This window comes from Eleutherodactylus coqui, chromosome 1 (genome assembly GCF_035609145.1).
Source record: "Eleutherodactylus coqui strain aEleCoq1 chromosome 1, aEleCoq1.hap1, whole genome shotgun sequence".
Classification (NCBI taxonomy): Eukaryota; Metazoa; Chordata; class Amphibia; order Anura; family Eleutherodactylidae; genus Eleutherodactylus; species Eleutherodactylus coqui.
This window is the reverse complement of record NC_089837.1, coordinates 237,037,231-237,055,507: the sequence shown is the minus strand read 5'-3', so window position 1 is coordinate 237,055,507 and position 18,277 is coordinate 237,037,231. Positions and strand designations below refer to the sequence as shown.

At 41.7% G+C, this 18,277-nt stretch overlaps 1 protein-coding gene across 3 annotated transcripts in view; it reads left to right on the top strand.

Annotated features, from left to right (window-relative positions):
• Positions 1 to 17,304, top strand: part of WASF1 (WASP family member 1) — a 102,108-nt gene extending 84,804 nt beyond the window's left edge. For all 3 annotated transcript variants that reach the window (XM_066606903.1, XM_066606894.1, XM_066606911.1), the window contains 5 exons: positions 8,587 to 8,704; positions 11,086 to 11,255; positions 12,320 to 12,496; positions 13,426 to 14,060; positions 16,329 to 17,304. In XM_066606903.1, the coding sequence (XP_066463000.1) occupies positions 8,587 to 8,704; positions 11,086 to 11,255; positions 12,320 to 12,496; positions 13,426 to 14,060; positions 16,329 to 16,483 (1,255 nt within the window). In that variant the 3' untranslated portion in view covers positions 16,484 to 17,304. The remainder of the gene's footprint in view (positions 1 to 8,586; positions 8,705 to 11,085; positions 11,256 to 12,319; positions 12,497 to 13,425; positions 14,061 to 16,328) is intronic.
• The last annotated feature ends 973 nt before the right edge of the window (positions 17,305 to 18,277 follow it).

Here is an 18,277-nt window from a genome sequence, read left to right as displayed (position 1 = left end):
GAATCTACAATCGAGGCTCTGAAAGGAACCTCTGACATAAGTGTGAATGAGCCATAAGATGTAGCTGGAAGTAATTAGCTGAATGCTCCCCTTCACAGTAATGTCAGAATAAATGAAGCGTTGGCCGAGCATGCATATCCACTGCTCCATTCATTTAAGTGAGACTGATGGACCCAGTGCAGACCCATTGACAATGATTGGAATTGCACCACAGTTCTGCAACCAACACTCCATTCAGTCTCCTCTGTGGAGGGTTGCAGTAAGCCCACAATGAGGTGGACACGGGACCCCTGTTCTTAGGATCAGTGGGGTCTCCTGTGGATAGGAAATAACTTCTGATCCTGGTACAGTGTCTTTAAAACTAGAACAGGCAAGAAATGCAGCAAATTTTATCCTAGTGGCTCCTGGTGTTTGATAAACTTGGTACATCTTGCTAGCCGTGTTAGGTCTCCTGCACACGGGTGGGTCGGATCCTGCATGTGGGATTCCCGTAGCGAAGTTTGACCCGGTGCCAGGCCTGCTTACCTGTCTGGCATCTTCTCCTGCGGTCAATGCGCAGTTGAAAGGACGACGTGCTGTCGCCATAGCGATGATGCGGCTCCTATGGCCATTCTGCAATAATGAATGCGGAATGACCGTAGCACAGACGGCTACCATTGACTTCAATGGAAGCTGGCCGTGCGTATCCCACGGCAAATCGCAGCATGCTGTGATTTCTTTCCCGCGAGTGGAAAATCGCAATTTATTTCCGCTTGTGGGCAGGAAATTGCCTATTTTCCATAGCATGCTATGGGCTGGATTTACTGCGAAATCCGGAGGCGGAATCCTGCTCCGGATTTCGTAATGCAAATCCACCAGTGTGCAGGAGGCCTTAGACAGTTTTCCTTATGCAACCTCTTGGTTGGCTTCCTGTATAGCAATATTTTATGCCAAAATGTTGGTGCACGCTGGTGCATTTTAAGCCACGCCCCTGACCTTTACAGTACAAGCCATGGGGATGAGATTTAAGAAATCTCATCCTTTTGATGTGGGAAAAGTCTGGATGAATTAACAGGCAGTGTGAATTTTAAATCTGCAGCATGTCAATTTATCCTGTGGATTTTCAGTGTGGATTCCATCTCTACAAATCAAGGTGTGAAATCCACATCAAAATCCATGTGTTACGTGGCTACATGCAGATTCTGGTGTGGATGTGCACGAAAACCTGCAGCATGTGCATGTAGCATAAGCCATATCTCCTTTTTAGACACTGTCCAATGAGATGCAAGGAGTGCCTAAAACACATGATAAAAGTACATCAGTTTGGGTTTTTGGTGCTAATTGATCCAGAATTCTGGAGCATTTAGATTTGTAAATCTTAAATTTACGTGAGCACATAGGAAACCACAAGATTTACATCATATAGTACAAAATGTAGGGATCTGTATAAAGGCTAATGGTGGAATAAAGGAACATTGAGTCTTCAAGCTCATTAAGATCTGATACCCTGTTTCCCTGAAAATAAGACATACCCTGAAAATAAGACATAGCATGATTTTCCAGAATTTTTGAGGATGCAAAATGATTTTTCAGGCTTTTTGAAGATGCTTGAAATATAAGCCCTGCTAACAGTTAATTTAAAAAAGTCAATTTAAATAGTGTCAAGGCAGCTTTACATGTAAAAAAGTTAAACCTTTTTGAACAAAAATTAATATGACACTGTCTTATTTTCGGGGAAACATGGTATTTAACTGAGCTAAGTTTTAACTGTTTGCTGCACATAGAATTGGCGTTACAATGCATTTGCTTGCATTGTGGTATGGAAATATGACACGTGAAGATTGATAGAATGTCAAATTATGTCATTGAATTGCATACTATTGTGGCATGTAAGCTCATTACATGCACTTCTGTAATTTCTGCTCTTTTGATTAACAGTTAATAGACAAAAATAAAGTACATGATGTATAATCTTCAGTTTTTTAAATATTTTATTTACTCATGTACAGGTCTAGGAGGTGCTGGCTGGCATTAAAACATGAAATCCTATATATACAGGGTGTGGACAAAAATATGGAAACAATATACGAAATGCATGCCTTAAGTTACATTAATCATATTTCAATAAGCCATGTAGAGCTCGATTTTAAGTGGAGGTAATATGACACAGTTGCTGCCAGGCAGAAGTGAACATCTGCCCAAGCAACAAGATTCCATTGGTCAGGGTTTTGAGCCACTCAGCTGCTGTTACCAGCTGGCTCTCAAAACCATCCAGAGCGGGGCAAGAGGTAAAGTAAACACAAATTTGGCGGGGAAAGCTTTCAGCCAAGCAGGGGTCAAAAGGGCAGCTCAGGGCTAATGATTAAAATCCAAGGCATTTCGTATAGCATTACCATATTTTTGTCCATTTTCTGTATATCATAATATTGCTCCAGGTTAGATGGTCATCTAAAGCAAGAAAATCATGAACCACTTGCAGTCTTGTGGTTAGACTGAGCCTGGTCATGGCATTAGTGCAGTGTTAATCTGTCTGGCTCTGTATCATAAAATGTACTCTACTTTCATATACAAAACTGCATTTTTTGTCTTGAGCATAAGGATCAGCTGCTGCTTTGAGCACATGCTGTACAGCAGATGTCACACATTTATGCCCATTATTTAAGCATACCAATTAAAATAATGTACTGTACTTTGAACATTCTGTTCAAGTGTGAGGTTAAACTACCCAAAACCCTCCTTTCATTCCCTTTTAATTCACAGATTGATGCTGTGCGTCTTTCATCTCCTCCAGAATGTACTTAACAAGATGAAAAAATGGAACTTGCATATATTAATCTGCTTTTTAATTGTCCTTATTGCTGTTTGTTCCTCCTTACATTAGTGTTATTAGAATAACATTTTGTTTTTTAACCTTTTTTATGTTTACCGTCTCAGTCATTGCTTTGAGGATTATTAGAGTATACAATAAATGGCTTTGCGATTAAATCCATAATTCATAGGATCTTTTTTTGATTGTAGATTGTTGAAATCTTGCCTGTAAAATGGTACTTAGTGTAGTTATAAGTGTTAAATATTCATGTGTATTGCCTTTTTGGACATCTATGCTTAGTTAAAAATGCAGATTACAGCTGGTAGAAGTTTACTTTACTGCAAATGTATTATTTGGCAAAATCAGTTTGCTTACGTCTGTAGCTCACAGTGGTATTGATATAGAGGGTTTCTGCTGCTGGAGTTTCTCTTCAAACTGGAATGTCGGTAGGTGGTTTAAGAAGGAGTTGTGCAAGAGAGATGGTTTGCATTCTTCACATAAAGGCAGAGAAGTGTTTGTGAAGAATTCAGCATTTTTTGACAGATATTTAAACTAGATGAAGGGGACAGACATTTAATTTATAAGCATGATTTCTGTCCCTTGCCAGGAAGGCCGACTTCACACTGGGGAGGGCGATATTGAGCTGTGATTTATGGCCCAATATCACCCATGCAGTCCTTCTGGAAACCCGTGGATGCAAGGTGTTTTCACATGGAAACGGCTTCGCATCACCCTTGAAAAGAATAGTCGATATCGCAAAAAGATAGGATATACTATGATTTTTAAAAAAATTTTATGCAGCATCACAGGAGTAAAAACATCGCAAATGAGAATGAAACCATTGAAAATCATTGGTTTCATAATCATGCCTTTTCCTTCGTGCACAATTTTCTCGCCAGTGTGAAGCTGGCCTTAGGATAAAGCAGTGTGTTAGTAACTCCAAAATTGTAGTGGTTAGTATTGGAGATGGAATTGGTTTAGTTGCTAAGAATTAAACAAAAATTAATGTTCTCCACACAAAGTATATAAACACTTGTAGCTTATGAAACAAGCTCTGTGAGCAAATGGCTATTATATCCAGGAATAATTAAGGATTGTAATCACTGAGAAATGGCTATACCTGGGTACACGTTGTACAGGAAAGACAGATTAAAAGAAGAGGTGCAGTAGCTATTTACCCTATATCAAAGATAGTCTGAAATCAATAGTGATTCAAAATACATGCAAAATGCTAAACACTGTGGATTTGCATGCAAACTGAAGAGGGAACTGGTATTTAGAATTGGTGTCATATATTGGCCTCCTGGGCAAACTGAGGATTATCAAAACCCGTGGGAAGGAAGATATTGTAATAATCGGTATCTGAAGTAAACACAGCCCACACTGTGGGGTTTTTTAAATGCTCATAAGGTTTACTTGAACAGTCCAGTTGTTTACATTAAGTGCACAATTTGCAATGTTTCGGGCTCAGCGTTCTTTTTCAAGCTGCATACATAAACATAAGTCAGAATCAACACATGGCGAGAAACAAACATATATGTAAAGAGACTGTAGCCAGAATACATATATCAACAGTGCTTCATTACCATATAAAGAAACTTGGAATAATAAGGGTTATTGATTAAAATTTTGGCCTGGATATAAGTAACATCCAAAATAGTCCTGTGGATAGAGATAAAAATATGCTAAAAACAAAAGAATACATAAAAAGGATTCAGAATGTCAGAGGAGAATGGGGGGAGGGGGAAACAGGAGGGCTAGAAGGGAGAAGAGATTAAGCAGGTGGAGTGGGCATCATGCGGATAAGCAGGAGAAAAAGAATGTCATGTGCTCAGAAAGAGAGACAAATGTAACGGAATGAAAATGCATAAAAATTGAAGGACTGTGGAGATACCCAGAGCAGTAATAAATGTCTGCCCAGGCACCCCCTGTAAAAAAGATATTTACCTGTGGTATGGTGTGCAGAGGGGACCTCACTCTCCAGCTATGTGACTAAACATGGTAAAGGGCTGCTTTAAATAGGCCGCGCTGACCAGAACCGGAAGTGTCGAAACTAGCCATTGTAATAATGGTTGACTTCAACATGCCTGATGTTGATTAGAGTATCCCTAGAGTACTACAAGCAGGACCAAGAAGCATCTCTAAAGGCCCATTTGCACGGAGCGAAGATTGCTCAAAGATCCCTCAAACGATAGTTTGAGTGACAGCTTTGAGCAATCATTTTGTATGAGCTATTAAGTAGCTACTCAGCTACTTAAGAGCAATTAAGTGTGCAAATGAAGCCTTTAGCTGAATGCAGTTAATAGCCCGAAGGCTATTACCTCCATTCAGCAACTCTGTTCTCCATCGGGAAACAATGCTATCAGCACTACCAGCGCAGAACTCCTGATAAGACCACACAACGATTTTTAGGTTGGCCTGAATTTAACGATCAGCTAGCAGTACACGAAAAGTGCCGCACCTTTTAGATGCAACAATTATCGTTCAAACTATCGCTTTTCAGCGAATTTTTTTTTTTTGAGCGATCATCGTTCCATGTAAATGGGCCTTAGGGCGGGCTGCACATGACCAGGTCGTATTCCGCATGCGAGATCCCGCAGCAGAATCTGGCTGTGACCACGGCCAGTTACCCTGCATAACTGCAAAATCTGTAATGCAGATGGCCGTGCAGGCTCGCCGTTTGTCCTGCGTAGTACAGATTTTTAAAAAAAAAATGTATTGTGTATGGGCTTTGGGTTGGACGGCCAATTGAGGCAGTCTGTGCAGAGTCCGCAGCAAAATAAAGCATGCTGCGATTTTTCCTCCGCTCGGGGAAGATGCAGTTCATATCCGCGAGTGTGAAGGAAAAAGCGATAGTACATACCTTTCAATGCACGCTCGGACCAGTAAGCAGTTACTCGAGAAGAGCTATGCTCGAGTAGCTGCTTTATCCGAGCGTGCTCGCTCATCTCTAGTCCTTAACCATTATAGATTTTGTATTTACAAATCAAGATCTGGTGTCTGAGGTTAAGGCCTCAGCAGACAGCCAAGTTGGGCCTCTGCAAGGCTCGCATAGAAATTAGGACATGCCATGATTTGTTTACCGTGCAAGTTTTCACACGGTCAAATCGCGGCTGTCTACATAGGATTGCATAAACTTATGCAATCCTATGGCAGTGTGCACGCACAGAAATTCGTTGGGAAATCCCGCGGTGGAATTGCCGCCCGTGTGCATTCAGTCTAAGGTGGAAGAGAATTTAGGTTCCAGTGATCATCAATGTTTATGGTACAGACTTTGAGCAATCTTTTACTACAATCAAAGCATTCGATTTTTAAAAAGACTAATTTCAGGGATATGGGTGAGTTTTTAAAAAAAAAAGGAAGCGGGCACTATTAAAAGTGGCAACTAAACTTTGTCAAACAAACTAGCAAAAATAAAAGTAAAAAGAAAATACTGTGGTTCACTTGAGAAGTATGCAATACAGTTTTGCAAAGTTTGTATGCAGTGGGACCAGAAGCCAACAGCTGACACTGCTGCAACAGCCGTAATCAGCTTTCACTCCGATAGTGGCTGTTAACCCTTTAAATGCTACTGTTAATTCTGACTGCGGCATTTAAATGGCCCAGTCGGTGTTCTAAGAGTCCTGGACTGCCTCCTCACAATAAGTTTGCGAGGTGCTTTCTGGGTGTCTTGGCAGTCATGGGCCTTCTGAAAGCTCTCAGGGCTGCTATATTTCTGCCTTTTAAGATGGGCCCGTCATTAGCTGAATATTGCAGTATATGGCATATGGATGATCACACTATGATTTAAGCCATGAATTGTAAAGGTTTTTTTTTTACAAAAAAAAACATATAGCTTCTTGTATCCATAGACTAAAAAAGACCAAACATAGTTTGACGATGCTTTTGACTAAGTTTGACTTCCCACACGTTTGTGAACTTTTTTTGTGGGATGGAAGGGTGTAACCTGCTACGCTTTTCTGTCCCACAAAAAATAGTAACCTTACAGTCAATGGGAAAAGTATGTATGGTATGTTTCCATACATTTATCGTATACATTGTTTTGCTATCAAATGCAAATAAAAAAAAGTGTCCAGCTAAAAAACTTTAAGAAAAAAAGTTTGCAGTGAAAAACATGTTTTTGGATGTAACAATGGACACACTTATTGAAACGTTTGGCTATCCATTTATTGCATACATATTAAATATTTACAAGTATACTTTGGCATACATTTGCATACACAAACATTAAACACATGAGAATCCTAATGTGAACAGCCTCAAAGCGATCATGAGTCCCTTATAGGGAAGGAAAAAAGTCAAAATAAGTGCTTTTTTTTTTTAATAAATGTAAAAAAATAAAGGATATTAAGTGTAAAAAATCAACCCTTTTCCTTTATTTATAATGCAACACTTAAAACCTATTTGGTATTGCTGTGTCCCCAAGTCTAATTCATCAAAATAATGCATATAAGGCGCAATGTCCACGGGCGGATTTTAATTATAAAATTCGCTCCAGTCTCCTGCGCGGGAGATCCGCAGCTCTAGACGCCTATAGGAATGAATTAGCATCTGCAAGACAAGTTAAAGCATGCAATTGTGATTTTCTTCCCTCCGCCCCCCTCGACGTGCGGATCGCACGCGTCGGAAGAAATCGCAGCATGCTCCATTTTCCTGCGTATCCAGTGGAACGGATTCTATTGAAGTCAATGAAAGCCGTCCGATCTGTGGCACAGCCACAGCTGTCGCTCTGGAAATGCTGCGGACCTGCGGGAAAGCAGGAGGTTTAAAAAAATAAATAAAAAATTGCATTGCATATGTGTCCGGCACATCCGGACGCATCCACTGTGCTGAAGATCCAGCCAGCACAGAGGAGATCCGCGCTGGAGCTGGACAGGTAAGAAAATGTATTTTCCTTTCCATGTCCGCGGGCACGGCTGGATTCTGCCGAGGGATTCAGCAGTGGAATCTGTGCATCCAAGTGGACATTGGGCCTAAGATGGACCATGTGGTCTTTTTCTGTTACCAGTTTTCTATGTTTATATGCATAAAGCATAGATTCAGTCTTCTGCACAGTACTATATACAATACTGTATATTATAGTCCTATAAGGAGGTCATAAAATATGACAAGTGTGCCTACCTGCCCACCCATGAATGTTGGCATATAACCTGTGAAGGGACCCATATGAATGTATGCAATAACTTCTTGAGTTTCGGCATAGAAACTTCAATAGACACCAGGTCCCAATTTGTCATTTGCGAAACTAAAATAAAAGTTCCAGACATTTGGGCTTCATCATTTCGGCTGTCTACTCACAGATCATTTATAATTTTCATTAAGAAACAAACACAAGAAAATGTGACCCTTCTGGTTTTGGGACAAAATTCTGCCCTGGGACCAGAGGGAATATATTACAAGGAGTTGTTCTTCTCTGTCTGCGGTCCTATCTGCCAGTTTCAGGTGCTATTTTAGCTGTCCAAGACGGCTGACACAATCTTCAGAATGCCTGTGCATTCATGGTAGTATTAGACAACTATTGCAATATACCTACTGTCTGATTGTCCAGAGCTGGTCGTGGTCAGCAGTGGACAATCAGAAGGCAGTGCACAGTATGCACAAGTATGCATTAGCTAGAAAATTTCTGCCTCTGTCTTGGAGGGCCAAAACTCTAGTGGATGGCTGAGAAAAACAACTGCAATTAACTATACACCCTCCCCCACCTGTCCCGGCACAGAATTTTATCTAGAAACTGTTGGCTTGCTATAATGTAACTTTTGGCTTTGCCATAACATCTTAATATTTCTTTGTTTTGATAGAGATGATGGTAAAGAAGGTTTAAAGTTTTACACCAATCCATCTTACTTCTTTGACTTGTGGAAAGAGAAGATGATACAGGACACCGAGGACAAACGGAAAGAAAAGAGAAAGCAGAAGGTATGATGTGTCTTTGTTACTTGTATCAGACATGACTAATATCACATGAATATTAAAAATAATCTGCACTCAAAACTTCTATGGCTATAGATTGCTATATTGGTCAGCACAGAAGCCAAAATTAATTAAACTTGCAATTTTATTTTAAGGGTTATTCCCAAGATTGCCATGGTGGACATAAAAATGTTTAAAATAAATCATTTTGTACAAACAGTTTTTTTTTTTTTTTTAAAGTACTGTTCCAGAGTTTTCCTCCCTGTTGTAAAACCATCTATTTACCGTCCATTGCTGTTGGAGATGCACATTTCTGTCCTTTGTTCACCACTATGTTGTGTCTCAGTGTCTCTGTACTGGGAAACCACATATGTGCAGTTTCCCCTACTTTTGGTTAGGATGAGCATGCATAGAGCCATCACAGCCTCTGCACATAGCTCGCACTGACAGGGAGCTAGAGAGGGGAATCACCGCGGCCGAACGGTTCCGTCTGGGTGAACCCCATTGATTATAATGGGGTTCGCCTGCTTTCTGGCCAGCTGCCCAGTTTTGGGCTGGAAGAAGAAGCACTGCATGCTGCACTTTTTCTTCTAGTATTTGCAGCCGGATCTGTAATGGAACCTCTGAAACCACCCTTGCATCTGCACATCCAATTTATTCCTGCCTGAGTCCTCTGTCCAGACCATAACAATCCTCGCCCAATCTCCTCAGTATAGTCTCCCCCTCCTATTATGTACTGAATAGGTAAACTACACTTACCCTCCGGGTTAGGTACACATGCATATGAATCCAGCCCAGACTATCATGTGCACAGTACAAGTCACAACATTAGCAATCAGCTGATCTTACTGACAGCTGTCATTGCTTCTGGGCTGTGTAACTATAGAGAAGACACTCTTGCAGGTTACCTAGCCAAGGAGCAGGGATAACCATCGGTAAGAGAAGCTGGTCGCTAATGCTGTGACATTTACCTGGAAGAATGGCATTTATAAAGCTGCAGTCAGCTTAGTTTAGACTGACAATTGCAAACGGCGGGGAGTGCAGCTTCTATGAGCATTAGTGACGCCCGCAGTACCTGCCATACATAAAGATATGAAGACATTGATACCGTATTTCCCCAAACATAAGACAGTGCCATATATTAACTTTTGCCCCGAAAGAGGCACAGTGTCTTATTTTCGAGGTGTGTGTGTGTGTGTGTGTGTGGGTGGGTGGGTGGGTGGGTGTGGGGGGGGGGGGGGCTGTGATTGGATTACAAGCACGGCTAGCTCAATTGGAGCCGGTGCTCGATGAGCCAATCACAGACATTCAGTGATGTCATTCACTAAATGGCTGTGACTCATCAAGCGCCGGCTCTGATTAGCTGGCACTCAATCCAATCACAGCACTCGCTTGCTGGAGGCGGGGTATTTAAAGCCCTGTCACCAGAAAGAGAGTGATATGCTAGAGCAGAGAACACTGCAGCCTGCCGCAGCGCCAGAGACCAGCGCAAGGGACTCAGACACCGCTGGCCAGGTGAGTATTGATCCCCCCCCATGTAGTTTAGCTAGGGCTTATTTTGGGGGGAGGGCTTATATTTCAAGCCTGTCCTGAAAATCTGGTAGGGCTTATTATCAGGCGAGGTGGTGGTGGGCGCTTATTTTCGGGGAAACCCAGTATTAGGTTTATTGCAGAAATTGTATTTTTATATATAACATTTTACAGTGTAAATTTGGAAATGGCAAATGTAATTGACACAGTGGTCATATACTATAAGCAGGACCATTCAATCTCTTTGATGAAGAAGGAGGCATACATGGGGGAATGAGGTCACAAATACATGGAAGGCTGAAAGTAACTTGATTGGCATCAGGCTTCCTATTTCCACTCATTGTGAGGTTATTGTGATTCCTGATATAGCTTGATTCTGGGGTAACCCCTTTAAAGAGGAGGACCATCCCTGAATCCTCTAGAATGGTCTCCTAAAAATTGTGAGGCAGCCTATGGTTGTTATAAGTGAAAATGAGGCTTGGACATCATCATATTCTGGCTGATGAGTCCCTAGGTGAAAAAGATCTAGAAGCCATGCTCTAGAGGAATAGCACTTCTTAGCAGCAGCTCTCCGCTCTGGCTTATTAGAGACCCGAGCCGGAGACTCTCCTTTTATTACATCCATTTATTGTGTATATGGAGCCTGTCCACTTTAAGGGAAATGAGAGGTTAGGGGTTAAAAAAACTAGATCGCCAAAGATACTTCATTCTAAGTAGTTGATCATTGGGGTCTACCCTCTTAACAGCAGTGGCAGGAATTGTTATGTTTGTAAAGGAAATCGGGACATGCAGAGCTTTCCTTTAAGATTCTATAAGTCACTTTATAGGTATTGTTTGACATTTTTGTATTTTTTCAGCAAAAGAATATTGATCGACCACATGAACCCGAGAAAATACCTCGAGCTCCACATGACCGACGTCGTGAGTGGCAGAAGTTAGCTCTTGGTCAAGAACTGGCGGAAGATGATCTAGATACACACAAGCATATAGAAATTGTTAATGGGCCAGCCTCTCACTTTGACACACGGTTTGTTATATTTCTTTCCAGTAACTTTTGTAGAGTAGGATGTACTTATTCCAGTGTGAAGTTTGGTATATGCATGCAAGTTGTCAGTTGGTTCATGATATCTGCCACAGTCTGAAAAATGTAATAGCAATACTAATAATTTGCTTAAATTCTTTTTCAGTGGCTAATAATGTGCATTAAAGCTGCGCCTTTTATTTTCTTACATGCTAAGGGGGTGCTCACATGTAGCGCATTTTCCACAGTGGAAAAAGCCACATCAAAAGCAGCACCACTGGTGCAGATTGTAACACCGACCCACAACATACTTCAATTGAAAAGGTAAAATCTGCTGCGGAATCCATGTCAAAATCTACACGCTTTTTGGTGCTGATTTTTCCAGTCCACTACCTGTGAATATACTCTTAAACTATGTTCACATCTACACTGAAAATCCGCAGCATTCACAATAGCAGCGATGTGGATGAGATTTTCAAAAATCTCGTCCACACGCTGCGGAAAACAAAACTGCATTAAATCAGTTTGGAAAATGACATGCGGAAATTAAATCCACAGCATGCCAATTTTAGCAGCGGATTTGCAGAGCGTATACCACCTCTTCAAATGAGGGGGTGAAATCTGCACCAAAATTATGTGGATTTTCCACTGCAGCGAATCCACAGCAAATTCTGACCCATGTTGACATAGCTGCCATGTACAGACTGTGGCGCACTGGAGTCTGTCCTGCTGTGAAACAGTAAGGTGGGCTCCTTTTCTAATAACCTCAATGGCTAACTTAGTGATTACATATCGCCTAGTTAGGAGGTGAACTTTAAACCATTACCTTTCCTTATTTAAAGGGAACTTGTCATAAACAAAGTTATGGTGTGGTTAGGGGACGTGACAGACAGCAAGGTGTTCTTTTTTTTATACTCACCTGCTCCCGTGATCCAGCGCTGTCAGCCGGTGAAGACCGTGCGGCACAGGAAAATTTGACTATTTTCAGAGTCCCAAGCATGCGTTCTCTATAATGTTACATAAAATGGTTAAAATGTCTTATAAATGAATAACAAATCTTCTTTCTCTAGACCACAAGCTTATGGAGAGACTGCAGATGCCCCCTTCTCACTTGCTGCACTTCCTTATAGCCAGATGAACGATCTACTGAACAGGGTTGAAGACCGGGTACTGGTGAGACCCCATGAGCCACCACCGCCTCCACCAATGCATGCAGCTGGAGATGGAAAAGCCATGCCTGTTATCAGGTACTGTATTTTAGATAATACTTGTTTAAAGAGCTGACTTAACTACCAAGTAAACCGTATTATCTTAAAAAGGAGGCAAACCTGTCCTGTCAGCAGAGGGAGTGTATTTTTTTTTGTCAAGTAAAGAAAATAATCACAATGTAATGTAATGTAGCTGACTTACAAAAAGTGTGGTGGTCTATGCGATGATTGTCCTTTTATATCGGACGTGCTGTCAGGCAAACCATGTCCAATACTCATCCCAGTGATGCTCGCTCCTGCCCTGTTAGACAAGAGTGAGTATCGTTCTCAGCGCTGCCGGTATGTAGAGAGTGTGTTAGGGAAGGTTCTTTCACCACCCACCTCCATTAATAGTAAGCTGACAGTTCAGAAGTGAACGGCTGCTGTTTACACTGAATGACACATCGTTCAGCTTTCTGCATACAGAAACTGAATGAATGAATAATTCTCATTCAGTCGCTGCATGCATTTACATGGGATTATTATTTTCGTTCAGATTCCCGTGGGAGAGCAGGAATCTGAACACATTCTGGACGATAATTGTCCCGTGTAAAAGGGTCAGTAGTAACTGATAGTACAGAGCAGTTTAAGAACACTAGTTAAAAGGCTTATCCAAGGATTAAGTTATCCCTTGTCCATAGGATTGGGGATAACTTTCAGATTGTCTAAATGCTGGGATGTGCATCAGTCCCCAAGGTCACTGAATGACGGAGCAGTGGACGAGCATGCTGTGGATAGGGAAGAATTTTGAATCCAGGCACAACGCCTTTAAGGTGACCAAAAGTAAAGCAATAATTTGTCCAATGTCACCAGTAGAAATGAATGACTGTTGTGAAATGCATTATACCCCAATATGTCGTGTGCTCTACTGTACATAATGTACTGTTGAATGTTTTGTTAAAATCCTTGTATTTATTCTGTCTTTGCAGTGCCACCCAAGGATTGTCTGAAAACCGGCCACAGTCTCCAGCCATGGGTAGAACGCCAGTGTTTGTGAGCCCCTCTCCGCCACCACCGCCACCTCCTCTTCCTCCACCCCCTCCACCTCTTCCATCTGCCCTTTCTGCTTCCTCACTGCGATCATCAGTATCCTCCACTCCTCCACCTCCTGTTCCTCCACCTCCCCCACCACCTACAGCTAACTTGCAGAATACTGTTGTGCCACCTGCACCAACTCCTTTGCAGATAGCACCTGGAGTACTTCACCCCGCTCCGCCACCTATAGCACCGCCCCTTGTACAGCCCTCTCCACCAGTATCCCGTACTGCTCAAGTAGGTGAAACTGTACCAGTGCACCCACTTCCCCAAACTGAGACACAGGGTCTTCCACCACCTCCTCCACCCCCACCTTTACCTCCTCCTGGGATGCGACCCTCCTCTCCTGTTGCAGTCTCACATGCCACTGCTGGTCTACATCCTCTTGCTTCCATTGTGCCCGGTTCTCATGCTCCTCTTCTGCCCCCATCCCCTCCATCTCAAGTTGCGTCTGAGTCTAAGAGACACCCATCAAATCTCCCAGTTATCAGTGATGCTAGAAGTGTTCTGCTGGAAGCAATACGAAAAGGTAAAGCTATTTTTGTATTCCCACGAAAACCTTTAGATATGTGATTTTCTGCAGACGTTTAATTTAAAGAGGTTTAAAAAAAAAAAAAAAGTCTTTTATGACTTGTTAGTCAGTTATGTGATAAAAATCTGATTGGTAAAGGTCCAGTATCGGGGTCTACTGCTAATTCTAAATGAGCTGGTTTTGAGTCCCAACTTTCTGTGCAAGGTTCCTCTTCAGTGTAGTAAATGGGTATTACGCAGCCACCCCTCCACTGCAGAAAATGTAGGATCTGTACTGCAGTGGATATCTTCTTGTGCTGATCTAAGTTTCTTGTTTTGTATGTCTTGGCAAATATAAGGCTCTGTTCACATTTGTGTCCTGGCTTCCATTTATTGTGGAAGCCACAGTGCAGTGCCAACGCTATCATATAACCTGTACCATTGGTGGAAATATATTGGAAATGCCATCATATAACTTATACCATTGGTGCAAATATAATGGGTCCATCAGTGTTCATTCATGATGTATGTTATTTTGACAGAAAGAATAGGAATGTCTCTTGTCAAATCTTGCAGAATTTGTAATAGTAGTGTGTAGAGATGAGCGAGTATACTCGCTAAGGCACATTACTCGAGCAAGTAGTGCCTTAGCCGAGTATCTCCCCGCTCGTCTCTAAAGATTCGGGGGCCGGCGCCGGTGACAGGTGAGTTGCGGCGGGGAGCAGGGGGCAGAGAGGGAGAGAGAGATCTCCCCTCTGTTCTTCCCCGCTCTCCCCCGCCCCCCTGCCGGCCCCCGAATCTTTAGAGACGAGCGGGGAGATACTCGGCTAAGGCACTACTCGCTCGAGTAATGTGCCTTAGTGAGTATACTCGCTCATCTCTAGTAGTGTGTACAGAGCCTTAATCAGTATAGTGTTAAAGCTCCCATCCACATTAGACAAACTTCATCCAAATCCAGGAATTTTGGTGGGACCGGACATGCCTTGCATGTGTAGGGGGGACCTACCAACTTTCCAAAACAAAGATGGTCACCAGGGAAGTCTAGGTGTGTCTTTCTCCTCCCTCGGCACATAAGACACATGAATACTCAGCTTAACCGAGCGTTCATGTGTTTGGGGGAGTTGGGAGAAGGATTAAGTTATTCAGCTTCTTCCAAAATTAGACAAATAATAGATTCTGTGTTCAGCACTGTTGGATATGTTTGCTTTATAAGTAGTAAATTGAATGGATCTAATTAGAGAAGACATTTTTGTTTAGATAGACTTCAGAAGTTGTCTGTACCTTTCCGGAAATTTATTAATTTTTCTATAGTAAACTATTAAAGGGGTTGTCCCGCGCCGAAACGTTTTTGTTTTTTTTTCAACCCCCCCCCCGTTCGGCGCGAGACAACCCCGATGCAGGGGTTAAAAAAGAACACCGCACAGCGCTTACCTGAATCCCCGCGCTCCGGTGACTTCTTACTTACCGGTTGAAGATGGCCGCCGGGATCTTCTACCTCCGTGGACCGCAGCTCTTCTGTGCGGTCCATTGCCGATTCCAGCCTCCTGATTGGCTGGAATCGGCACGTGACGGGGCGGAGCTACACGGAGCTACACGGAGCCCCATAGAGAACAGGAGAAGACCTGGACTGCGCAAGCGCGGCTAATTTGGCCATCGGAGGGCGAAAATTAGTCGGCACCATGGAGACGAGGACGCCAGCAACGGAGCAGGTAAGTAAAAAACTTTTTATAACTTCTGTATGGCTCATAATTAATGCACAATGTACATTACAAAGTGCATTAATATGGCCATACAGAAGTGTATAGACCCACTTGCTTTCGCGGGACAACCCCTTTAAGGGCCTTTTACTTGGCCTACTGGTCGGGTGACAGCATGCATACAGTTCTTGCTTGCTATCAGGACTTGTGCAGCTGCATCCTAACGGCCAACAAATTAGTAAATGATTGTTCATTAGGCGATCGCATCTTTTGTGCAGCTGAAATACAAATAGTCTGCAGTACGACTCCCAATTCCCCATGTAAACAGGGAATGTTCTACTGACATTGATGAAACTGAATGGAGAGTCGAATGATCATGTATATGATTGTTCCTGCTCATACATTGTGAATGGTCATGTGTAAAGCCAGTTAATAGAGCGCCGATTTTCTCGATAATCAATAAAATAATCATGTGTAAGAGGACCCTTATCCACCACCACTTCTGACTCTAGCCTGGGCTTCTGTGGAATCTCTTTAGTGTTATCATTTAATTTCCTACTTTTATTAAACTGCTTTTGCCAATGTTTCAGGTATTCAGCTTCGTAAAGTGGAAGAACAACGTGAGCAAGAAGCCAAGCATGAACGCATTGAAAATGACGTAGCCACCATCTTGTCCCGGCGCATTGCGGTGGAATACAGTGACTCAGAAGATGATTCTGAGTTTGATGAGGTGGAGTGGGAATAAAATGTTATATATTACACAATACAAACTGGAATGCTGATGTCAATTGTGGTGCTTGTTCTTTGAAAAAAGTTTGGTCATTTCTAGTGTTTTGTATCTATTATTTATGCCACCAGAATAAACCATGTTTTTCTAATTTAGTTTACAGTAAAGTTAGCAGCTACAGATTTTTAAAGTGAATTTTACTGTTCTTTTACTAGGTGGCTATAACTATGTTTCATTAGACCACTAAGTATTAAGCAGCTGTCATCTTGTAGTATAGAGAATTGGATTCTTTTTTTTAATTTACTATTTGTGCAATTTGTGAATCTTAATTTAATGAAGGTGACCAGAGATTGAAATTTCAAGGGCAGCTGTATATAATATAGGCCTTATTTTATTTGGTGAGGTTTTCATAACATTAATCCTAGGTAACAATTTCTACTGCTTGAAGGTAGGTCTATACACTGAGACAAACTGTTTAAAAGCTGAACTGGCCCCAGCGCACAGAAGAAGTAAGCATTTTGTGCTCTGTGCACAATGATGTGTTTTACACTAATAGATGCTACATCGTTGCACAAAATGGATGGCTCCACTGTGGGTGGAAAACAAGTTTGCTTTATGGTTTTCAATATGTTGACTTATGAATACTATTTGTTGTTTTTTTGTTTTTAATGATTGCCTTATTTGAATGCTGAGGTATTTTTTTATGTACGTTGTTCGGTACTATTTTGCCTGTATTCCAAAAGTAAAGAAATATCATGTGAAAACTGACTTTAAACATTCGATGTAACTTATGTAATTGTTCAGAAAAAAGATTGATTTGATTTAATAAATTCCTCATTTTAAATGGAACACTTCGTCCTTTGTTAGACTGTAGAAAGGTTTTGCTGGTGTAGGGCACACACATAGGGGTCGATGGGTTCATTTCACGCTGCAATTCTGTGCAGAAAGAATAGACACGGTATAAAATTTAGAGGAAAAACAATATATGGATTATTGTAATATCTGATGTAAAGCCACAAATTCCTGTATGCAGTAATGGTAGTTTGTAGAATATGTCTAAATTGTTGACATTTTCTGCAATTCAAGGCTTTGACTCAACCATAATTGTTGTGTCCATAATAGCCATGTTCCCGAGATATTCCAAACTTTGCTATCAATTAGTGTTCCAATAGACATTTATACTAAAAGTATCCAAGGCTGTGTTCACATTTCTGTGGTATTTTCATTCTGGCCGGTCATAGAACAGGAGAACAAAAAAAACAGCATGTTGAATCTGTCAAATCACAGAAACCAGTGGTACCCAACGGAACCCATAGAATATAACTGGTTCCATTTAATTTCGGTTACGGTTTCCCTCATTCTAATACAAACAATAGTGCATTATGCTGTAGAATTCAGTGACTGAGGTGACGTGAATGAGCCCTTAAGCTTTTCAGTATTTATGATGGAACGCTTGACAAATAGAATGAATAGAAATAGGAACAGAGCCTCAGTCGAGTATCATCACCCTGTTGGCCATTCAGTTGTCTTGCTTTCTGTTTGTAGTGTATTAAACCTTGGACCTCAATGAAACAAACCTGTAGGAAAGCACATACCCAGAAGTGATGACTTCCCTTTTTCCAGATTTTGTTTTGCAGATCTGTTTTTGAATTCACAAGAAGAATAGTAGCAGACAAGTGCTATGTGCACAGGCCAGTTTGATAGGGACATCGAATCGAGTGGTTAGCAGGCACGTAGTATAAGGGCTCATTCACATCCGTGCTTCTATCTTCCGTTTTCCTGCTCCGTTATGGTAACCTATTGTCCTAACAG